Source organism: Xiphophorus couchianus, chromosome 20 (genome assembly GCF_001444195.1).
Source record: "Xiphophorus couchianus chromosome 20, X_couchianus-1.0, whole genome shotgun sequence".
Lineage (NCBI taxonomy): Eukaryota > Metazoa > Chordata > Actinopteri > Cyprinodontiformes > Poeciliidae > Xiphophorus > Xiphophorus couchianus.
In genome coordinates, this window is record NC_040247.1 from 2,536,660 (window position 1) to 2,558,521 (window position 21,862).

Consider the following 21,862-nt stretch of genomic DNA (forward strand, 5'->3'; position numbering starts at 1 on the left):
TTCTACCTGCACAGGGAGTTTACTGTTGTTAGCATCACTGCCGTGTATATGCCCCCCAGTGCTAACACTAAAGAGGCTATGAGTGTTCTCTACCGGACCATCAGTGATTTGCAATCCTCACACACAGAGGGCGTTTTCATCATTGCTGGGGATTTTAACCAGGCCAACATGAAGACTGTTCTCCCTCACTTCAACCAAAATGTGGATTTTCCAACCAGGGGAGTGAATACTCTAGACTTGGCCTACACCAACATCAAAGAAGCATTCAGAGCAGCCCCCCGCCCCCACCTTGGCTCTTCAGACCACCTATCTGTTATGCTAATTCCTGCATACAAGCCCCTGCTGATCAGAACAAAACCTACAGTGAGGCAGGTGAGAGTGTGGACTGAGGGGGCCATGGAGGCACTTCAGGACTGTTTTGAGTGCTCTGACTGGGAGATGTTCAAGGCAGCAGCCACTTACAACGACCAGATCAACATCGATGAGTACGCCATGACTGTGTCAGCCTACATCAACAAGTGCACAGAGGACGTCAGCATCACTAAGAACATTATCACCCGGGCCAACCAAAAACCCTGGATGACTAAGGAGGTACGTGAAATGCTAAAAGCATGGAACTCAGCCTTCAAGTCTGGCAACAAGGAGGCACTGAGGACAGCGAGAGCCAACTTGAACTGTGCTATCAGGTTAGCAAAGCGAACCCACAGTCGGAAAAATACAGGAGTTCTTCCACGACACCAGCAACACCAGAAGTATGTGGCAAGGCATAAAGGCGATCACAGATTACAATCCATCCTCCCCCCCCAGTGGGTGAAATTGATGCTGACTTTCTAAATGGACTCAATAACTTCTTTGGGAGGTTCGAGGCACTGAACAGTACTCCGGCAAAGAAAACTGTTCCCCACCAGGAAGAGGAGGCACTCTGCCTGGACACAGCCGATGTGTTGAAGACTCTGAAAAGAGTCAACTCACGGAAGGCCCCAGGTCCCGACAACATACCTGGGCGGGTGTTCAGGGAATGCGCAGGTCAGCTGGCTGGTGTCCTAACAGACATTTTTAACACCTCACTGGACCAAGCCACAGTGCCAGCCTGTCTCAAAACTGCCTCCATCATTCCAGTGCCAAAGAAACCTCAAGTCACCTCTTTCAACGATTACCGGCCTGTGGCACTGACTCCCATCATGATGAAGTGCTTTGAAAGGCTGGTAAAAGAACACATCGTCTCCAGACTCCCCTCCACATTCGACCCGTTCCAGTTTGCCTACCGCCGAAACCGCTCCACTGAGGACGCTATCTCCTCCGCCCTACACCTGAGCCTGGCTCACCTGGAGGAGAAGAACACTCATGTGCGGATGTTGTTCCTGGACTTCAGCTCAGCGTTCAACACAATCATCCCACAGCATCTGGCAGGAAAACTGGGACACCTGGGCTTCAGCACCCCCCTGCGCAACTGGCTGCTAGACTTCCTCACCGACAGACCTCAGTCAATCCGGATCGGACAACACACCTCCGATGTCATCACCCTCAGCACAGGCTCCCCTCAGGGCTGCATCCTGAGCCATCTGCTGTTCACTCTGATGACACACGACTGCGTCCCCAGGTTCGCCACCAACCACATCGTGAAGTTCGCGGACGACACAACGGTGGTGGGCCTCATCAGAGACGACAACGACCTGGACTACAGAGAGGAGGTGGAGCAGCTGGTGGACTGGTGCAGAGACAACAGCCTGATCCTGAACGTTGACAAGATGAAGGAGATGATCGTCGACTTCAGGAAGAACCGGCCCAGCCACGCTCCACTGCTCATCAACAGCTCGGCTGTGGAGGTGGTCAGCAGCACCAAATTCCTGGGGGTGCACATCACTAACGACCTCACCTGGACTGTGAACACCACGTCTCTGGCCAAGAGGGCACAGAAACGTTTGTATTTCCTGCGGAGGATGAGAAGAGCACACCTGCCCCCGCCCATCCTCAAGACGTTCTACAGAAGCACCATAGAGAGCATTCTGACCAGCTGCCTCTCTGTGTGGTGTGGAGGCTGCAGCGCCTCCGACTGGAAGAACGTGAGGAGAGTGGTGCGGACAGCAGAGAGGATCATCTAGGCCCCCCTTCCCTCCATTCAGGACATTTCATCCCAGCGCTGCGTGTCCCGAGGCCGAAACATCATCAGTGACCCCTCACACCCCCACCATGGACTGTTCTCCCTGCTGCCCTCTGGAAAGAGGTTCTGCAGCATCCAGTGCACGTCCACCAGGTTCCGAAACAGCTTTTTCCCACTTGCCATCAGACTGCTGAACTCTTAACTGGACTGCACTCAAAAACTGGTCTCCACTTTATACCTTGCACATGTACAGAGCTAAGTAACTTCCTTTTTACTGTCAGTCCTGCACTTTATATTTTATATTTAGATTTATATTCATATTTTATACTGTATTTTATTTTATTCTGGAGTAACCTCACAACATTGAAAGCTCAAAACACTGTCCTGAGCTGTATGCAACAAAATTTCGTTCTGTATACACCCCGTGCATGCAAAATGACAATAAAGTCAGTCTAAGTCTAAGTCTAAGTCTAAAGTCATCTTAAGGCACTTTACAAAAAATTATTTCAATACATACAATCCAGAGGGCTGCACAGTGGCGCAGTTGGGAGCACTGTTGCCTTGCAGCAGGAAGGTCCTGGGTTCGATTCCCGGCCCGGGGTCTGTCTGCAAGAGTTTGCATGTTCTCCCTGGTACTCCGGCTTCCTCCCACAGTCCAAAAACATGACTGTTAGGTCTCTAGTCACTTAATAAAAGATGATGGTTTTATGTTGTTTTTAGATTTCCACAAAGCATTTGATTCTGTGGAACATCAATTTATTGTTAACACGTTGAGACATTTTGGTTTTGGAAATAGTTTTCTTAATATGATTACCATGTTAAACACCAATATCAACAGCTGTGTCTCTGTCACAGGGCACATGCCCCAGATTCAAAGTAGAAAGGGGAATCAGACCAGGCTGCAGTATCTCGCCTCTCTTATTTATTTTAGTCACAGAACTACTTGCAATAACAATTAAAAACTCTAATATTGAAGGTCTGGAAATAAATAACCAGAAAATAATCATTAGCCAATTCACAGTTGATGCAACCCTCTTCCTAAAAAACAAAGAACAAATTTCTATAGCTCTAAAGGAAATAGAGTTGTTCTCTCAAGTGTCAGGGCTGCAGCTAAATATAAACAAATGTGAAATTATGAGTATCCATAATTGTTCTGATTCTTCAATTTTCAATATTCCAGTTAAAAATGAAATTAAGTATTTAGGCATGTGGATTACTAAATGTAAAGCTACCCACGTAAGAAAAAATTTACAAGACAACATTGATAAATGTGGCAAAACCTTAAATAATTGGCTTCAAAGAGACTTGACATTGTTTGGTAGAACATTATTAACAAAAACTGAATCCATCCTTTTCACTTTGCCGCTCCATGGAGCTCCATTCATGTTAACTTAGTCAGTAGAAATGCTCTAGCTAGTTTGCCATCTGTTGCCAAGTGACTGATGATGATGTTGGTGGATGACTGGTGATAAGCTTTACCCAGAATACACTTTGAGACAATATGGCCAATCCACTTGTAATTTTGTGTGTCATAAAGTTAAATGTAAGAGTCAAAATGAAGCCAGTCATGTAGCACAACATCTTATTCAATATTTTACACCCACTATGTCACTAAAATTAGTCGGTCTTATAAAGTTTTTAGCAACCATGAGTTGCCTACTATTTAATCTACTGGGGCAACATATTGTATTGTTCTACATACATCATACTCAACAGAAAAGGGCCCACCTTCTTCGGCTCTCATCAGGCTGCTTCCCTCTCTAGGTCCCACCCTGATGAGACATATATAGAGCTTTGGAACCAATGTCACTGCGTGTGATGTTAATGGCTCGCTCTGTCGCTCGGCGCCATCTTTAGAGGCCACAGACCAAGACAAACGTTTTCCGGTGTTTTTATCGCATTTCCACTGTATCCTCCTCTTCCATAATGCTGATAAGCAGTTTGAAACAATGTGGGCCATATCGCGAAAAGCTTCTCCCATGAAGCCAAAAAACGCTACATGGAAAAAATAGCTAAAATTGGACATATCGACCCGTTTGAAATAAAAAGTTGGAGCAGAGACAATGATCATTTATTCAGTTATTCAAGATGGCGGCGCGCGTAGACGCAGCGGCTTTGTGCTCACCGACTCGAAGTTCGTCTTTTCCACTTTGCTGGTTAAAAACACCTACAACCGACAAAATTTACTGGCCATTGGTCAAGCAATCGGGGGAAGTCTGTCACAGGAGCTTTTCCGTGTCCACAACAACATTCCGGTCGATGTTGCATGGACACCGGGCTCTCCCTGGATTACAATCCCATTATCTATGACAGGGCAATGGCGCAGAGATCGTAAACAAAAGAGGGGGCGTCGCAGCGGCGTGTTAGCGAGGCTCAGGAAACAGCCACACAAACCACCGCTACCAAGCATCTTTCTCTCCAACGTGAGGTCTCTCGCTAACAAACTGGACGAATGGAAGCTGTGGATTGCAACTGACAACCTCATCCGGGAATGCTGCATTCTGTTGATCACGGAGACGTGGTTAAATCCAACCATACCGGACCGGAGATCGAGCTAGCAGGCTACACAGCACATGGACAGGACCGATCAGTGAGCTCCAGTAAGAAAAGAGGAGGTGGACTATGCATTTATGTAAATAACAGCTGGTGTACGAACTCCACAGTAGTTGTTAACCACTGTTCTCCAGGCGTGGAGTTCATCACAATTAAATGCAGACCCCGATACCTCCCACGTGAGTTTAACGCCATTCTACTCACTGCGGTTTACATAGCACCGGATGCTAACGCTAGCTCGGCTGTGGGACTCCTGCATGATACTATCAGCAACAACCAGAACCAGAACCCCAAGGCTGTTCACATCGTCTCTGGGGACTTTAATCATGCTGATCTGAAATCAATCCTCCCCAAATTCCATCAACACGTAAAGTGTACAACCAGGGGTGATAAAACTCTGGACAAGCTGTACACAAACATCAGACAAGCATACAGGGCTAAACCCTTAGCACACCTTGGCCAGTCTGATCACGTGTCCCTGCTACTGATCCCTGCTTACACCCCCCTGCGGAAACGTGTCCCAGTACAACCCGGACTGTCACCATCTGGCCTGAGGATGCCTCTCACCAACTACAGGACTGCTTCCAGAGAACTGACTGGGAGGTCTTTGCACATCAGGACCTGGAGAACTAAACCTCAGCAGTCTTGGACTACATCAGGTTCTGCACGGACAATGTCACCAGGAACAGACTCATGAGGATCTATCCGAATAGGAAACCCTGGATGACTAAGGAGGTCCGGGGCCTCTTAAAAGCCAGGAACGCTGCTTTCAGGTCTGGGGACAAAGCACTCTACAGTTCTGCCAGAGCCAACCTGAGAAGAGGCATCTGCCAAGCGAAGGCATCCTACAGAGGGAGAATAGAGAAGCAGCTCAGGAGCAACAACACCAGGCAGGTGTGGCAGGGTGTCCAGCACATTACAAGCTACAGATCCAGCAACCAGCCATGCACGGAGGGAACCACTTCCCTGGCAGAGGAGATGAATATCTTCTTTGCCCGCTTTGAGGCGACACCTACCACAGCTCCATCACAGCTGCCTGTCCACAGCAGCTCTGCTCTCACAGTAGAGGAGTGTGAGGTGAGGCAGGTGATGAGGAAGGTGAACCCAAGGAAGGCTGCGGGACCTGACGGTGTGTCGGGACGGGTGCTTAAAGACTGTGCAGACCAACTGGCTGGAATCTTCACAAAGATTTTTAACCAGTCCCTGTCTCAAGCCACTGTCCCTCCCTGCCTAAAGTCCTCTACCATTGTCCCCCTGCCGAAAAGAACCAACATCAAAACCCTGAACGACTACCGTCCAGTGGCACTCACACCGATCATCATGAAGTGCTTCGAGACTGGTGCGGAGTCACATCCTCGCTGGCCTGCCTGCTGAACTGGACCCTCTCCAATTTGCCTACAAAGCAAAGAGGTCCACAGAGGACGCTGTATCCACAGCACTTCATGCTGCCCTGACCCACTTAGAGAAGCAGGGGAGCTACGTCAGAATGCTCTTCGTGGACTTCAGCTCAGCATTTAATACTATACTTCCCCAACGTCTGGTGTCCAAGCTAGCAAACCTTGGGCTCCCATCAGCCACCTGCAGTTGGATCCTGGACTTCCTAACAGGTCGCTCTCAGAGGGTCAGACTGGACCCCCACACCTCCACTGCTCTGAGCCTGAACACCGGATCGCCACAGGGTTGTGTGCTCAGCCCACTTCTCTACACCCTCTACACTCATGACTGTGTCTCCAACCACCTCAGCAACAAGATCATAAAGTTTGCAGATGACACGACTGTTGTTGGTCTCATCTCAGGCGGGAAGGGGGAGCTGGAGTACAGGGATGAGGTGAAGCGGCTGTCAGAGTGGTGCAAAGTCAATAACCTGCTCCTCAACACCTCCAAAACAAAGGAGCTGGTGATCGACTTCAGGAAGAACAAAACGGACATCCAGCCTCTCACCATCAGTGGGACCTGTGTGGAGAGGGTCCCAGTGTTCAGGTTTCTGGGCATGGAGTTGGAGGACAAGCTAACCTGGAGCACCAACACCAAGGAGCTGTTGAAGAAGGCACAGCAGAGACTTACTTTCTGAGAATACTCAAGAAGAACCGTCTCCCCTCAGACCTGCTGCAGGCCTTCTATCACTGCTCCATAGAGAGTGTGCTCACGTACGGTCTGTGTGTCTGGTACGGCAGCAGCACATCAGCGGACAAGAAGGCGCTCCAGAGGGTTGTTAGGGCAGCAGAGAGAACCATAGGCTGCCCCCTCCCCACTATGGAACAGATTCACACTTCCAGGCTCCACAAGAAAGTTTTGGACATTTTAAATGACTCTTCACACCCTGGCCATGGTCTCTTCCAGCTGCTGCCATCAGGCAAGAGATACAGAGCAATAAAAACCAGGACAAATCGCCTAAAAAACAGTTTTTACCCGATGGCAATCATGGCACTAAATTCAAAGGCATAAGAACTTCTGCTCTTGACACCACTTTGTTAAAAATGTCAATTCTGTTGCGACACCTCCAGGCGCTGCAACCATCTTCTGATGTCTCTTTATTCTCATTTTGTACCATTTATTTCTTTATCTTGGTATATTATGTATATACACATAACCTGCATCTTAACTCGAGTCGAGCAAATCTCAATCTGTAATCTGTTGATGACAATGACAAATAAATCTTATCTTATCTTATCATTCACCTCTTTTGACATTCCCAGACATATTTGCATACCTGGTCTGTGGTGTCAGTTCTTACACCGCAAATCAGTTCAAGAATTATAAGTCAATGGAGGCACATGTCCAGTTTAGGAATGGCTGGGTACATGATTTGGACATTTTTACCCCCCGGATTGCGAATACGTTGTGGTTCGAACAAAGGTAAGTAGTGAGCTCCTTAATTTTATATACATTCTTAATGTACATAATTTTACAATCAATCAGAATTTTGCTTGGTATGAGCACTAAAAAGTGTGAACGCGTTATTATTAAAGTACTAACTGATTTGCAAAGCTCCAAGTTTGAATTAAATTACAGCAGTTCCACCTCATTTTTACTTCCTTTGAGCTCGTCTAATAAGATAGAAAGACTTAGAATTAATTTGTCATTTACATATGTACAATGAAAGAAAATCCTGTTGGAAAAAGTGCAAATAAAGCATGAAATATGTACAATATAAACCTAGGGGCCCCTAGGTGCTTTGGGAACCACTACCTTAGTGTGTGAATGCAGGGTTGGTTGTCCTTTCTGTCTGTGTGTTTCCATGTGATGGACTGGTGACCTATCTAGGGTGACTCCGCCTCTCATCTGTTGATCACTGGAGAAAAGTACCTTTGTCTCACCCCTGTTATGAAATTTTTATTTATTATATTTATTTTATTTTTTTCAGAATTATTGAGTAAGTTCTCAGTTTGTTGCAGAAAACATTTGATCACATGACCTCTGCAGGATTAAAAGCTCAGTGTGGTTCAAACTGGGGACAGTGTTGGTTTTAGGGATATTCCTGCCTCTGGTTGAACTGGTTTCTGAGGAAACTGAGCAGTTTGGCTTTGAGCTTATCCTGCCGTTCATCCTCCTCTACATCTCGGCCTCTTTCTGCTCAGTGACGGGGGGCAGCTGGTGGGAGGCGGTGGGTTTGTAGCTTAGCAACTCCCTCAGTGGATGGGGATTGATATGCAGCGTTATTCAGCCGTCTCTCTCTGAGCTGCAGGAGGAGGGGGCCTGAACAAAGCGCTCCTTATTGAGGCCTCCCCTCCTCCTCCTCTTTGCCCAGGCACAACGACGTGGGAGGACAAATATTTCAGCTCAAAGGAAACGACACGCAGCAGCGGCTCATGAACTGAAACTCCGACCGATGACGGCCTCCAGGTGTTTTGGCTTTATTATTATTTATTAATAACAGAACTAATATTCATGCAAATATTAAGGCCATAAATCCGCTGCTAGAGTTGGAGCTGCTGCTTTAGGTTTAATCTCAGAGCGCATTCTGTCTCTAATATCTGGCTTTTTGTTTGATTGAGATCCATCAATCACAGGACAACACAGAGACACAATCAACCCTGCACACATTTCAAAGACCAATCAGCCTAACAGTCACAGTTCTGGACCGGAAGAACCGGAAGCTGGAGTACCCAGAGAGAACGTAGGAACGTACAGGGAGAACACATAAACAGCCAGGCTGGGTTTGGAGCCTCGGCTGTTAGTCCAGTCCTTCCAGTTTTATCCATAAAACTTCTTTAGAGCTTTATAGAACTTCTTCCATAAATAACTAGAGCTGCATAACATCTAGTTATGGCTCTATACGACGATTTGGTCCAGAGCTGCATGTAGGATGTGAATCCTGGATGTTTACAGGTTTAATTTTAGATGGAGTCCAACCAGGGCAGAAAAATCCTACATGAATCATGACCTTTTCTGGATCAATGCACAGAATTTACTGTCCAGAATGTGGACAACCGCAGATGGTCGGACTTATTTCTGTAATCAGAATTATGATAAAAATAAAATGGATCTCGGTGTAAACTAAATGTAAACAGAGATTTCTCAGGAAGAGACTGGATCTCAGTCAAACCTTCCTGAAAACAGAAATAAAATCTTTAAACTGATGGTTTTAGGAGAAACTAGTGTTTTTTTTCACTAGTTTCTGAGTAAAAATAGAACCAAAGTTCAGCTTCATGGTTTCCGCTGCACAGGAAACTTTGTGAAAGAGCAACCAGCCAATCAAATCTCTGAATAAACCCTAAATAAATCCCAGTCTGTGGATCAGTCAGTCAGGGAGTTTCTTGTGTTTGGATCAAGTTTTAGTTTGAACCCGGAATAAAAGAAAATCTGAAGAAGGTTCTGGAAACCCGTCAGCTGAGTGAGGAATTTCTGCGTTTTCTCCAGAGCAACCGGTCACAGAGCGTCTGTGTTCATTCAGTCTGCAGGATCTCATTGTGAAGCCGTGACCTTCAGTAATCCAACAACAACAAAAAGGAGCGTCACAGTCAGGCATGGCGGGTCGGTGCCGCGGTGGGCGTGCAGCTGCTCAGCGCTCCTTTCAGACCCCAGTCATCCCCGCCTTCCAGACAAAACGCAACCAAATGGAAACCCGAAGTTCTGGAATCGGCACAGAGAAAGTTCTGAAAGTTTAATCTGAAATCACCCCAAAAAGTGTTTATCTTTATTTTCATTCTTTTTATTGAATTCACAGAGAAACATAGTAAAATTGAAGTTCCCTGAATCTGTGATTTTGGAGAAAATATTCAACCAGTCCTAAGAAAAAAATAGAAAAACGTGAAGAAAATGTTGAAAAGAACGGTTCTTCATGTCTGTGTTAGCAGAGAAATAACAAATGTTAACATTCAAGAAGAAAAGTCACATTTTATTGAAACAAAATGTAAAAAAATGGTCAGCAAAAACATGCTGTAAAATAAACAGCCATAATTCAGAATAACTGAATTTAGCCTCATTTTAGCAAAGTATAATTAGTTTCCATGTCGTACAGTACTGAGAACAGGACGGACAGAAATCCTGAACAAATATTAGTAAAAAAGGAAAATATGAAACTGGAAAATGGTAAGAATATTTATCTACAAACATTTACAAAGAAATTCTTCTAAAATCTGTAATTTTCTAACAAAAGTGACATAATTGTCTGCTCTACAGAACCTCCTGAAAATACTATTACATAAAATTATTTCTTGGGTTTTATTTTGTCCGTAATTCCAGAATAAATAAAAGGAAATCAGAGAAAAGTTTTTATTATCTTTCATTCTTCTGGATCAAAGGAAAAGATGGAAAAAATAAACAACAGAGGAAGCTGCACAGGGTTTCTGGCTGAAAAGTTCAAGTGTGTCTCAAATCCAAATTGAAAAATACTTAGCTCTTTTCTTACATATCAGATTTTTACTATTTGTAAATGTCAAAATAAAACCCAATAATTCATCATCTCAAAAAGGATCATTCAAAAAAAAAAAAGGGTTGTGTGGTGCAGTTCCAAGCAGTCAGTATCTTCTCTGCAGTGGTTAACTTTCATAGCAATCCCAGTTTGTGCCTCAGTCACCATGGCTGCCTTGGGTGAGCGCAACCCAAGGATAATTGGTTTTTTTGGGGAGTGGCGTGGGGGGGTACCCATATCCAACTTTTTCACAGCAGTCTGAATGACCCAATTCTGATCTTTTCACCCTAAATAAATCTTTCATATGTGGAACAAAATCATATCCTATAGATTTTAGAGCGTCTGCAGTCCGAACGGTCATGTTGCATTTTATCCGACTTAATTCTCCAGCCGAAGAAGCCAGACAGTAAATCTAGCCATAAACAACATCTGAAAATGATAATAATGAAGTGATGAAAGCAGTCTAAGTCATTGAACGCATCACATCCCAACCCCACCAGTCCTGGTCTGACTCCACATCCAAACAGAACCGGGTCAAAACCGGGTCAGAAACTGCATCTTCACTAAAGGCCAGTGCTGTTCTTTCTTATTATCAGCTTTCTTCATCTGCAAACCATCTGCTGACCATGCTGTCACTCTCAGCAACTTTACAATCCATCCAGAGATGGCGGCCATCTTTACTGCCATAAGCAGAGCACTCTGGCGGCCATCTTTAATGGCGTAAGCAGAATACTCTGGTGGCCATCTTTACTGCCGGAAACAGAGCGCTGCTGGCCGGCTACATTCTTCTTCTGCGCATACAGGTTGCTTTGGAGCAGAAACCATTCACAAAGAAATCTGACCGCGGTCATATTTTATTAGTTGAATGAATGATCATGCAGAAAAAGTTGGATATCAGCAAAAAAAATGGAATTGAGCATCAAGACAAGTTTAGGATTTTAGGTTTTGTTGAGGTGAACATTTTTACTTCCGCCTTACAATAATGTTTACTTTCTTAGGTATCTGCGTTTCCATTAATCATAGAATTATGCAAATTGAAATTTCAAACGTAAATTTAATGGAAACACACTTTAAACACAGTGTTTCTACTGGCGGAAACGACAAAGAAGACGACAGGCAGCAGTAGGAGGATGATGGTTTGTTTTTGTTTTTTTGGGACAATGTGCAGCTGGCCCTACCAGAGTTCTCACAGCATCACAGTTCATAAAAAGTTGTGTATCATTCAAATGTGTTGAATCCATAACTCTTCTTAAAAAAACGCTGACTACAGTTTCCCCAAAGCGCTGCACACATAGCCACTCCTAAGAAGGAGTTTGTCACTCCATAAGTTGGTCCTCTCCTCTGTTTGGCCGATAGATGATGAGCGCTGAATTATGAATATATCTCGTGTAACTGTTTACATCTGTTGCTGCCATGATTTTTAATGACTTATCACATTAACAGGCTTATTCATGTGTGATTTTAATTAAATTTCTTATTTAATACAAACACCACCAATTATGATTTTCCGACATTAGCAGAATACAAAGATGTGCGCACAGCTGTAATGGAAACACAGCTACCTTTAGCCATGTGGAATGAATTCTGCATGTAAGACGCTGATTATTCATAACTACTTCACACAACCTCAATGTAGAAAACACAAACTATCCCTTTAAATGATCGTTTTGTGTTCTGGGCTCAGCAGGGCGTCCCGATGGCGGCAGCAGAGTCTTTCACTGCCTCACAAACAGCCTTTTCTGCCGCCACGCTCTTCATCGCCTCCTCTTTGCCAGAGGGGGCGAGGGAGGAAGGCGAGGGTGAGGAGGGTGAGGAGAGGGTGGGGGCGGTGGAGGCCGAGGATGAGGAAGAGGAGGAGTCAGGGAGGCACTCTTCGCAGCAGCAGCAGCAGCAGTCCATGAAGGCCTGGCCCAGAGAGCGGCAGAGGCACAGCAGCAGAACCGGCGTCGCCGAGCAGCGAACGAACAGCAGGAACTGTTCGACCAGAGCCAGCGCCGGCAGAACCAGAACCGGGGCAGACACGTAGGCCAGGGTGATGCTGCACACGCTCTGAGGCAGGTTACAGGTGACGTACAGGGCGGTGAGCGCCATCACGGCGGTACGCAGTCTCTGCTCCCTCACTTGCTGCTTCTTCTTCCCCGAGGAGGAAGAGGAGGAGGAAGAGGAGGAAGAGCACCTGCTGGTCACCTTCTCAGTGCCGGGTTTCTGCGGCTCCCGCTGGGCCAGAACCCGCCTGGTCACCAGGTCGCAGGCCAGAGTGAAGAGCAGCGGCAGGCACAGGTAGCAGCCGAAGATCCACCACATGCGGGCCTGGTGGTAGGTCAGAACCAGCGCGTAGACGCTCTCCGGGAGCTCCGCCCACGGCTCGCGGATGCAGGCGTCCACCTTTACCCTGTCCGTCCTTAGAGAGGCCAGGAGGGAGGCCGCTGGCTGGTGCTGCGGCAGGTCAGAGGTCAGCGCCGGCAGGCTGACGGTCTGCTGGACGAGCTGCCACAGCAGCAGCTCTGGAGCCCCCAGCACCATGGAGCCAACCCAGATCACACCCACCTTGGACAGGATGGAGCGGCACGGCTCCACCTTTGGCGTCTGGTGGGGGGATGGCGAGGTGGCGGCGTGGAAACGATCGATGCTCAGAGCGCAGAGGCTGAAGGTCGCCACGCCCAGAGAGGTCACCTGACAGAAGAGACAGAACCAGACCAGTTTAAAACGTCTCTCTGGCTGCAATAAGACAGATTTCAGAACAAAACGGCTGAAGATCCGATTCCCTCTCAGCTGCACAGAACATTTTCTCCAAAGTCATATTCATTAAAATTTATTTCCAAAATTCCCTTAAAGGGGCAGTATAATGTAAAATCAACCGTTTTTTTAGATTTACATCATGTTATAATATTATTCCCTCATCAAAAAGTGATTGATTCTGGATTGATTCTTTCATGCATCTTTAAGAAATCCTTTAATCTCCATGGCAACCATTCAGCTGTCCACAGCGCCTGGTTGGACCTAGCCCCACCTGTGAGATGCAGCTCCTCCCCGCCTCCTCTGTGCCTCAGCTCCTTCAGACTAGCCAGCAGCAATTAGCAAACACCTGGTGGAACTGCGAATCTGCTGGGCTCATTATCTGAACCATTTCTTAGTTCAGTTCTTCTAAGAACGGTTGTAAATGAGAGAGAAGCATTATTGTGATGATGTGCTGAAGGCATTGTGTCGGAAACAGTAGGAGCTTCTTAAAGAGACAGAAGCCCAAATTCAAGATCTCAAATGACAAAGTCAAATTAGTTTTAAGTCATATTTGATATAATTAGCATTTTTCTAACAACTGAAGGTAATATAGTTACTTGATTATGCTACAAAATGGAACTATGTGCCTGGAAAAATACATACAATCTTTTATTTTTGCATCAACTGAACAGATAAACTCTATCTCAGTCTTATTCCTAACATTAACTTAAATAATCATCCATATCAAGACCAGCAACAACTCCAGCTAGAGAAGTAGCTTCCATATTGATCCAGAGCAGAGGGAGCATCACCATGAACCGACGCCTTCTGCTCTGCAGGCTGACTGTTCATGGAGACTCGTCTGAGCAGAAGGTTGAAGATTTTGACCAAAAGAAACAGACTTCTCCTCCCTCACAGAGCTTAGTGAGATGAAACAGTTAAGACCCAGCTGAGGGTAATTACTGCTGAGATGTAATTAGCATGAGAAAAGCTGAACTAACAACAGATGGGGGCCGCTGGCAGCCTGACCCGCTTAAACGCTCCTCAGCAAAAAGAGCAATTAAAGAAAACGGTCATTAATTAGCAGGAACCAGATTCCCTTGTTTGCACGAAAAGAGGTGAAGACGCAGAGCCTTGATGAGGCCGGAGGGCCGACCTCGTTACGGCCCGCTGCAGACGACATGCTCCTACAAATGAGGAGAAGCTCCAGTTCAGGGACCTGGGAGCTCAGCTGGAGCGCTGCAGAGACGGGAAGCTAAAATAAACTCAACCAGCTGGTTGACTGTAACGGACAATTTAACTTTTGACTCTGTACTTGTTCCTTATTGCACTTGATATTTAATCACTAGGTAGAATAGAACAGGGATGTCTGTTGGATATCAATAAAGTGGTGTAACTTGGAGCAACTCGGTATGTGAAGGTCATGATAAGAGGTGGGAGAGGGAAACAGGGCGGGTGGTTTCAAAGGAGAATATATGTTTTGTATGCGAGAAGCTCTGAAAAATACTGTTGATATGACAATGTTCTCCTTGTTATAACAAGATTTAATAAAACTCTAAAAGGCAAGGGACTCAGTTCTCATCGCCTTATTTAACAGAAAATTCCATAAAGTTGATGTTGTTGCCTGGATCCAGCGAATGGAAGGACGAGAGGACAGGAGCCATGGGGCTGATCACCCTGAGATAGTTATACTCTATCTCCAAACTATATAGCATGGAGAGACGGGAGAACTTGGAACAAACTTCATAGAGGAGGAGCCAAAGTGTTTGGGTGTAATGTGGGATGGGTGATGGCCAAAGTTGGGACTATGGCGTCTGATCCTTGGCAACAGAAGCTGGTTCTCTGGATGTGGAATGTCACCTCTCTGGTGGGGAAGGATCCTGAATTGGTGTGTGAGTTTAAGAGGTTCCAGCTAGAAATAGTTTGACTCACTTCAACACACGACCCTGGAACCTGTCTCCTCGAGAAGAGCCGGACACATTGTCACTCCGGAGTTGCCCCTGTTTAGAGGTGCAGAGCAAGAGCGTGCGTTCTTTGTTGCCATGAATTCTGGTGCCTGTATGTTAGGGTTCACCCCAGTGAATGAGAGAGTAGCCTCCCTCCACCTATGTGTGTGGGAACGGGTTCTGACTGTTGCTTACACACTAAACAGCAGTTTAGATTACCCACCCTTATTGGAGTCCTTGGAGGTGTGCTGGAGGGGGCCTCTCCTGGGGACTCCTTTCTTTTGCTGAGAAACTTCAACTCTTAAGTGGACAATGACAGTGAGACCTGGAGGTGTGGTTGGGAGGAAAGCCCCTTGATCTGAATCCAAGTGGTGTTTTGTTATTCTGTAGACATCATGGATTGTCCATAACAAACACCATTTTCAAGCATAAGGGTGTCCATCTGTGATCTTGGCACCAGAACACAATAGGGCTCAGTTCAATGATCGACTTTGTTGAAATCTCATCTGATTTGTGGCCCCATATCATGGGCACGCATGGGTGAAGACAGGTGGGGAGCTTTGCCCAACCAGCCTACATGTGCTTTGTGGAGATCAATAGGCGGATTTTTGCGTCTAGGCCTGTCACGACAACAAATTTTGCTGAACGATTAATTGTCTCAAAAATTATTGCGATAAACGATAATATTGTTTGAAGACCTTTTTACACTGATTTAATGGAAATGACGTAATAATGCATGTGATTTCCTGCCAAAGTTAGATACACTTTATTTTCAAAAGAATATTTAACACTGGAGCTGATAAACAAAATAAACAAAACAACCAAAAACAAAATAAAATGGATTCTCAGTCTCCATTAACAAAAAACTCACTTGAAAAAAAAAACTAAACAACATAAAGCGAAAGTGGAAATAAATACTGCATTCAACCAAAAGAGTGCAGATTATGAAGTCTGTATATTATGTTGTCCTTCAGTAATAATTAGATGTAAATAGAGAAAATGGGCACATCGACTACCTGATGCAATAGTTCACACTACATGATTTTTTGCTCCTATTTTTCCCCCTATGACAATCTTAAAACGTTGGTCTTTCTAAGATTGTGTGGTGTGTTACGGTAGATCGTCGTTGCCGCTCCGATCTAAATCAGGGGTTTTCTCCGACTGGGATCTTTAAAGACACCTGTTGAATGTGACAGGTAGCCAATCAGAAAGCGAGGATTCTCCTCCCTGCTTTCTGAGGGGAAATTACGGAGGGGAATCCCAAACAGCTGACACGGCGCAACCCGAAGTCCAGCGGACATTGGAGATGATATGTGGAAACAACATTAATGTTTATTCAACATGCAAAGAATATAGAAATGACAAGAGGAGGAGTTGGAGCGAAATTGCTACCGCAGTTGATAAACCCCGTAACTTTTCAGCTGTTCTTCGTTAACGTGACATAAATAGTTTATAATGATTTTCATTCAGTCAGGACTTTACGCTGACACTAGCCACATGCATTGCAGGTAGATTGTAGTAAAGCATTGATTAATGCCTGGTTTTAAAATTAGTTCACTGAACTTGCAGCCATTATTTTGTGCCCATTGTTGGACACCACACGCCAGGAACGAACCCGATCGAACCGTTATACCTAGGATTTCTGTCGGCTAATGTGTGGTCTGTCAGGTTTTGAAAATGGGCGACAATCGGCAGCTCTAAGATCGTGTAGTCTGCGCTGGGCTTTACACTAAGGAAATGAGGAAGGGAGGGTCAGTGGAGAGCACCGGAGTCTTTTTTTCATTCAGTGTCATTAACAGAAAGAGAAAAAAGCCAAGAGACGATAATGCCGATAATTAAAATGACGTCGATAGTTTTAATTTATCGTACGATTAATTGATTTATCATTTATCGCGACAGGCCTAGGTGCCATCTGCAGTGAAGTGGATGGTGTATCAATCGGTTGTGGTAAAGAGGCAGCTGAGACCTAATTTGTGTCTGAAACTTTTTTCTCCCTCAAAGGTAAGGTAAGGTAATTTTATTTATATAGCACATTTTCAGCAACAAGGCAATTGAAGGACTGGTTGCACCATTGTGACCTCAGAGTCTCTCCAGGTGAACTGTCAAGACATCAGGTGACATTTGCGACTAAAGTGGAAACACTCTTGTTCCGTGAAACCAAGAGTTGTGTTTAAATCTGTGATTCTGCTCCAAAACAACTAAAACATGGAATTAAGTTCTACCTGACGGTCCTTCCTGACCCAGTAATCCGGGTCACAAACTTGAAATATTTTTATTTTAGCTTGAAGACGTCAGAATCTGAGTCTCTGTCTTCACTCAGACCCAACTGTGGATCTTCTGCTCTGCACCTGCAGACAAACAGCTCAGATTTGTTTCTGTTTGTTTCTGAGATCCGACAAACAAGAGTTGCTTCATGCTTCACAAACAGAACCAAAGAGGCCAAACGGGTCACAACAGCCCGCTCTGTTCAGAGGGAAGCCGTCTGGAGCCAGGGACAAAGAGCCATTCATCAGTTTGCTTCACAGTCGGTCCAACATGAGGAGTAAAAACAGCTCAGATGGAGAACTGGGTCTGAACTGAATGTGTTCACCGGCTGGACTCTGAGATCAGGAGATGAACTCTGAATATTCCATTAACAATAAATAATTACAATAAAGTCTTTAAAGCAACAGCATCAGCCAATAATACATAAGTCCATCGCCTATGCCAGGGTCGCCGGGGACTATTGTCTGTCTCCAGGGGTCATTGGGTGAGAGGTGGGGTCACCCTGGGCAGGTCTCCAGGCCAGAGACACACAGAGCAAACCAACCAAACATTACATCAAAACAAGTTAGAGATCCACTAACCTAACAGTCGTTTTGGATGATGGGAGGAAACTGGAGTAAACTCAAAAAAGTGAATTCAGTGAATTGTTGAACTGAATAAATGAAGCTATGTCCAAGTTAATTAAGATATGAGTTGGAATTTCAAACTTAGAACATTTTAGTAACTTTTCTTTTTGTGGCGCTAGTGGCTCGTATTTTTTCGACAGTAGGCAGGGTGAGGAGAGGGGGGAAGACATGCGGCAAAGGTCGTCGGGACCGGGAGTCGAACCCGCGACGTCCGCGTCGAGGACTAAGGCCTCCAAACGTGGGGCGTGCTAACCCCCCTAACTTAAATTTTTGACTTGTTAATGTTAATGTTATTAACCAAGCTGAGTGAATTCAACAACCTAGTCTGATTTATTACAGTCCTATCATGTCGATAAGACATTGCGCAGGTTCAAAAGCTTACTCTTTGCAGTAACTTGTTGTATGACCATTTTTATGAAGGTATTTTTGGTGCAAAAGTATTTGTGGCTTGTGACTTATAATTTGTGGCTTGTTACAAACCACAAACTTGTGGCTTGTAACTTCCTACAAAATCTTGTAAGATTTTTAGAAAGAAAAATCCTACAAGAGTTTTGTAAGAATAGATTTTCACTAATACAAAGCAGCAGTTACACATCTTCAAATTATTTAGTACAAGACAAAAATTCATTGTATTCTTTGAGTCACACTTTTAAAAAAATCTTTCATTTTGTCCCAAATGAGCCAAAACAAATGGTGCAAAACAAATGCACATACCTCAGTCAGAAAAAATAACTGAGTATTTGTTGTTGGTTCATGTTCAACATTATGAAGGTCAGTGAAGAAGATAGAAAATGTTGATTAATACGATAATTGAAACCAGAGTTCATATATTTGCATTATTCTGCTGTGTTTGGCTGTTTGCCATGTGGCTTCAGGAATTGTAGATATGATTTATGGTCATTGTTAATAATTTCTGTGAATTGTTTAGAATTGTTCTTTAAGTGCTTATTCTATTTGTCTTACTCTAGTTTATGTGCCTTATGTGTTAGTTTGGGTTAAACCATCCAGTAGAGTAACTATAACACAGAGAGGTAGTCTACATGAACCCCTGTGGGTTTCACTGCTTTGGAGTTTTTAAACATATTGTCTTAAAAATGCCGTCTAATGGTGGATTCCTGAGATACTGTTGGTTTCTCTCCATGTAGCTGCACGGTGCTCTACGCTACAATATGGTAGCAGTTACCTGTGATGCTGTGTTTTATTGGTAATAAATGTTTGTTCCACAAAACGAAAGTGGTGTAATTTTAATTTACTTAACTGTGTGGAAATTGTTGACACATCTTTTCAAACTAAGAGTACTGCTGCTACAGCAAAGAAAACCAGTTAAGTGAAGAACACACAAACTCAAATCAATTGAGATGCAAACTGAGGAACCTTTTTGGAAAAAATACTTTTTAGGAGTAGTTTTACTGCGGCATTGTTTAATTTATCTTGAGTAACATTTCAGAATATTTTACTCCGTGTGTAACTTCACTGAACAAACATCTTTTAACCAAATATGCTTTAGAAACAGAAACACTGCATTTGAATTGGTGCTTTGGATAATCTGATCAGTGACCTACATGTGCTTTAACCAACTAATAACATCTTTTTACATTTTTCTTTCTTCATAATTGGTTTTATTTAAATGGCCAGAATTATGACATCATTTTTCGTTACATAATAATATTTGTTGCGGTTTGGAATTTTATTTCTAAACTAAATAAAATTAAAGGTGGAGTTGTATTATTATTGAATTAAACGGAGTTTTTCACCCGGATACAACCTGCGGAACACCTGCGCACTTCCACTCTCTCACCTCCAGGTAGGGCACGAGCCGACAGGACAGGTCTCCTAGCAACCGCTTCAAGGTGAGCTCGTGAAAGATGACCACGGGCAGGCAGAAGAAGAGCACGAGGAAGTCCCAGAAGGCCAGTCCCGCGAGGATGCAGTTCCACGCGCTCTTCAGGTAGAAGCTGTGCCACACGATGCACATGAGCGCGAGGTTCCCCACGAGACCCGCCGCGAACAGCACGAGCGCGAGCAGCAGCACCGCGTACGCCCAGTAGGAGGCATCCGTGACCGGGAGCAGCGGATTCAGGAGCCCCACGGAGGAGTTGGCCCGCGGGGCGGAGGAGTGGCGGTGCGTCCGCGGCGTGGTGAAGAAGCCGCTCGGGTCGTCGTGTCTGTGGGGAGGACTGTTCTGGGAAACGGGGTCTTTTCTCCTGAGACTCCCATCTTTGGCTCCTCGAGTGACCCGGTTCAGGCTGAAAGTTTCCGTCCGGTTCGGCCCGGTCCTCTCCTCTGTCCCCGCAGTCAAACCCGCAGCATCCTCCGCCTGGAAGTTTGCAGTTGTGAGGACATGACGGAGGTCCGCGCTGTGCAGAAAGAGCAGAAAAACGCAGCAGAGAAGCCTCATGGTTCCGCCGAGCCGCTGCTGTCCCTCATCTGCTGAGACTAAAGCAGGAGACAAAAGTCCATGAAGCTGTGCGGGAGACGGTCCAACCTCCCTGTGGTCCTGATGGAGAAGTTTCAGAGTCCAACCAAGTTCAGCATCCAAGTTTACAAAAACAGCACAGAGGATCCGGTCAGACTTTTCAAATTAAAGGCACTAATTTAAAACAATTTCAGAATTACGGAGGACAGTGAGGGAACAAAATGGAAGTGTTCAAATGTAAATAACTATAAAAACTATTAATATATTTTATTATTTATTAAAAACAGGTCCCTCTGAATAAATTATGCAAATAAGAGGTCTATTCATTCTAGTGACACACATAGATTCATTCCGGTTTTAGAACAGCATAAATAGAAATAATATAAATATAAAATATATTCCTGCAGGACACATGGATACTTTAGAGGAGCGTTTATCTGACACAATGAGGAACTATGTTAGTTTGTATGATTCTTCACTAAATTATTTCTATAAAAATAATTAAATAAGATGGTGGGTAATAATGCCTGGATGGAAATTGTATTGTTGTTTACGGAGGCTATATTTGCAGAAAAGTACGTCTGACATGATTTGCGGTGTTGAAGTTCAGACCCAAAAGCAGAGAGGTGAGGCAGCAACTGAATTTGATGATTTAATGAATATAATAGGTGAGTACAATTTTGGTTAATTTTGTATCCAGAAAATGAAGTGTATTTACAAAATAGTTCTTGAAAAAAGTATTTTGGTCAAAAATAAAGTGATGTTGTCCACATCAATTCAGTGCCACAAATGTTAGGGATTATTCTCTGACCTAGTCTGGCTATTGACTTCCTATGCAATTTCTCTCTGCTTTAATCTCTTCACAGCTTAATCAGGACTTTTCCCCATTGATTTGGATTCCTCCAGTTAAATTTCCACCATCAGTCAAATTTTCCGCTTTGTTTTAGATCTGTAGTCTGCCTATAATTTTAGCAATGGCAACGGAGGAGTTGAACAAAGTCTTTCAGTCCATGTTAGCCACTCTTTCAAATACTAATTTAACAACAACAGCCACTTTGTTCAGATCAGTACTTCTCTCATTGCAGTGAGGGATGGTTGTTTACAGCGCCAACTTCTGGTTTGCTTTATAGGGTCAAACTGGCTCATTCCAAACTTTAGCGATTGAGTAAAATTTCAAACCTCAACATAGTCCAAGCCTCCAGGAAGCAATCATATTTTAATTGCCGAGGGTCCACACTGTTAGACCTTTTATTGTAATTTTACAGTAACTTACTGGCAACAGTGTTGCCAGTTAATTTTTACTGTGAGTGTGCTTTACAGTTATAACTGCTTTACTGTAATTGTATTTTATAGGAAAGCTGGTCTACTGTAAACTTGTTTCAC

At 44.5% G+C, this 21,862-nt stretch overlaps 1 protein-coding gene across 1 annotated transcript; it reads right to left on the reverse strand.

The window, feature by feature from the left end:
• Positions 1-9,979: 9,979 nt before the first annotated feature.
• Positions 9,980-20,736, reverse strand: LOC114136198 (G-protein coupled receptor 37-like 1). The gene is made up of 3 exons (XM_028004048.1): positions 19,862-20,736; positions 12,028-13,181; positions 9,980-11,004 (listed from the first exon to the last, which is right to left on the reverse strand). Exons 1-2 carry the CDS (start codon positions 20,459-20,461, stop codon positions 12,189-12,191), a joined length of 1,593 nt encoding a protein of 530 aa, XP_027859849.1. The 5' UTR covers positions 20,462-20,736; the 3' UTR covers positions 9,980-11,004; positions 12,028-12,188.
• Between the last annotated feature and the right edge of the window lie 1,126 nt (positions 20,737-21,862).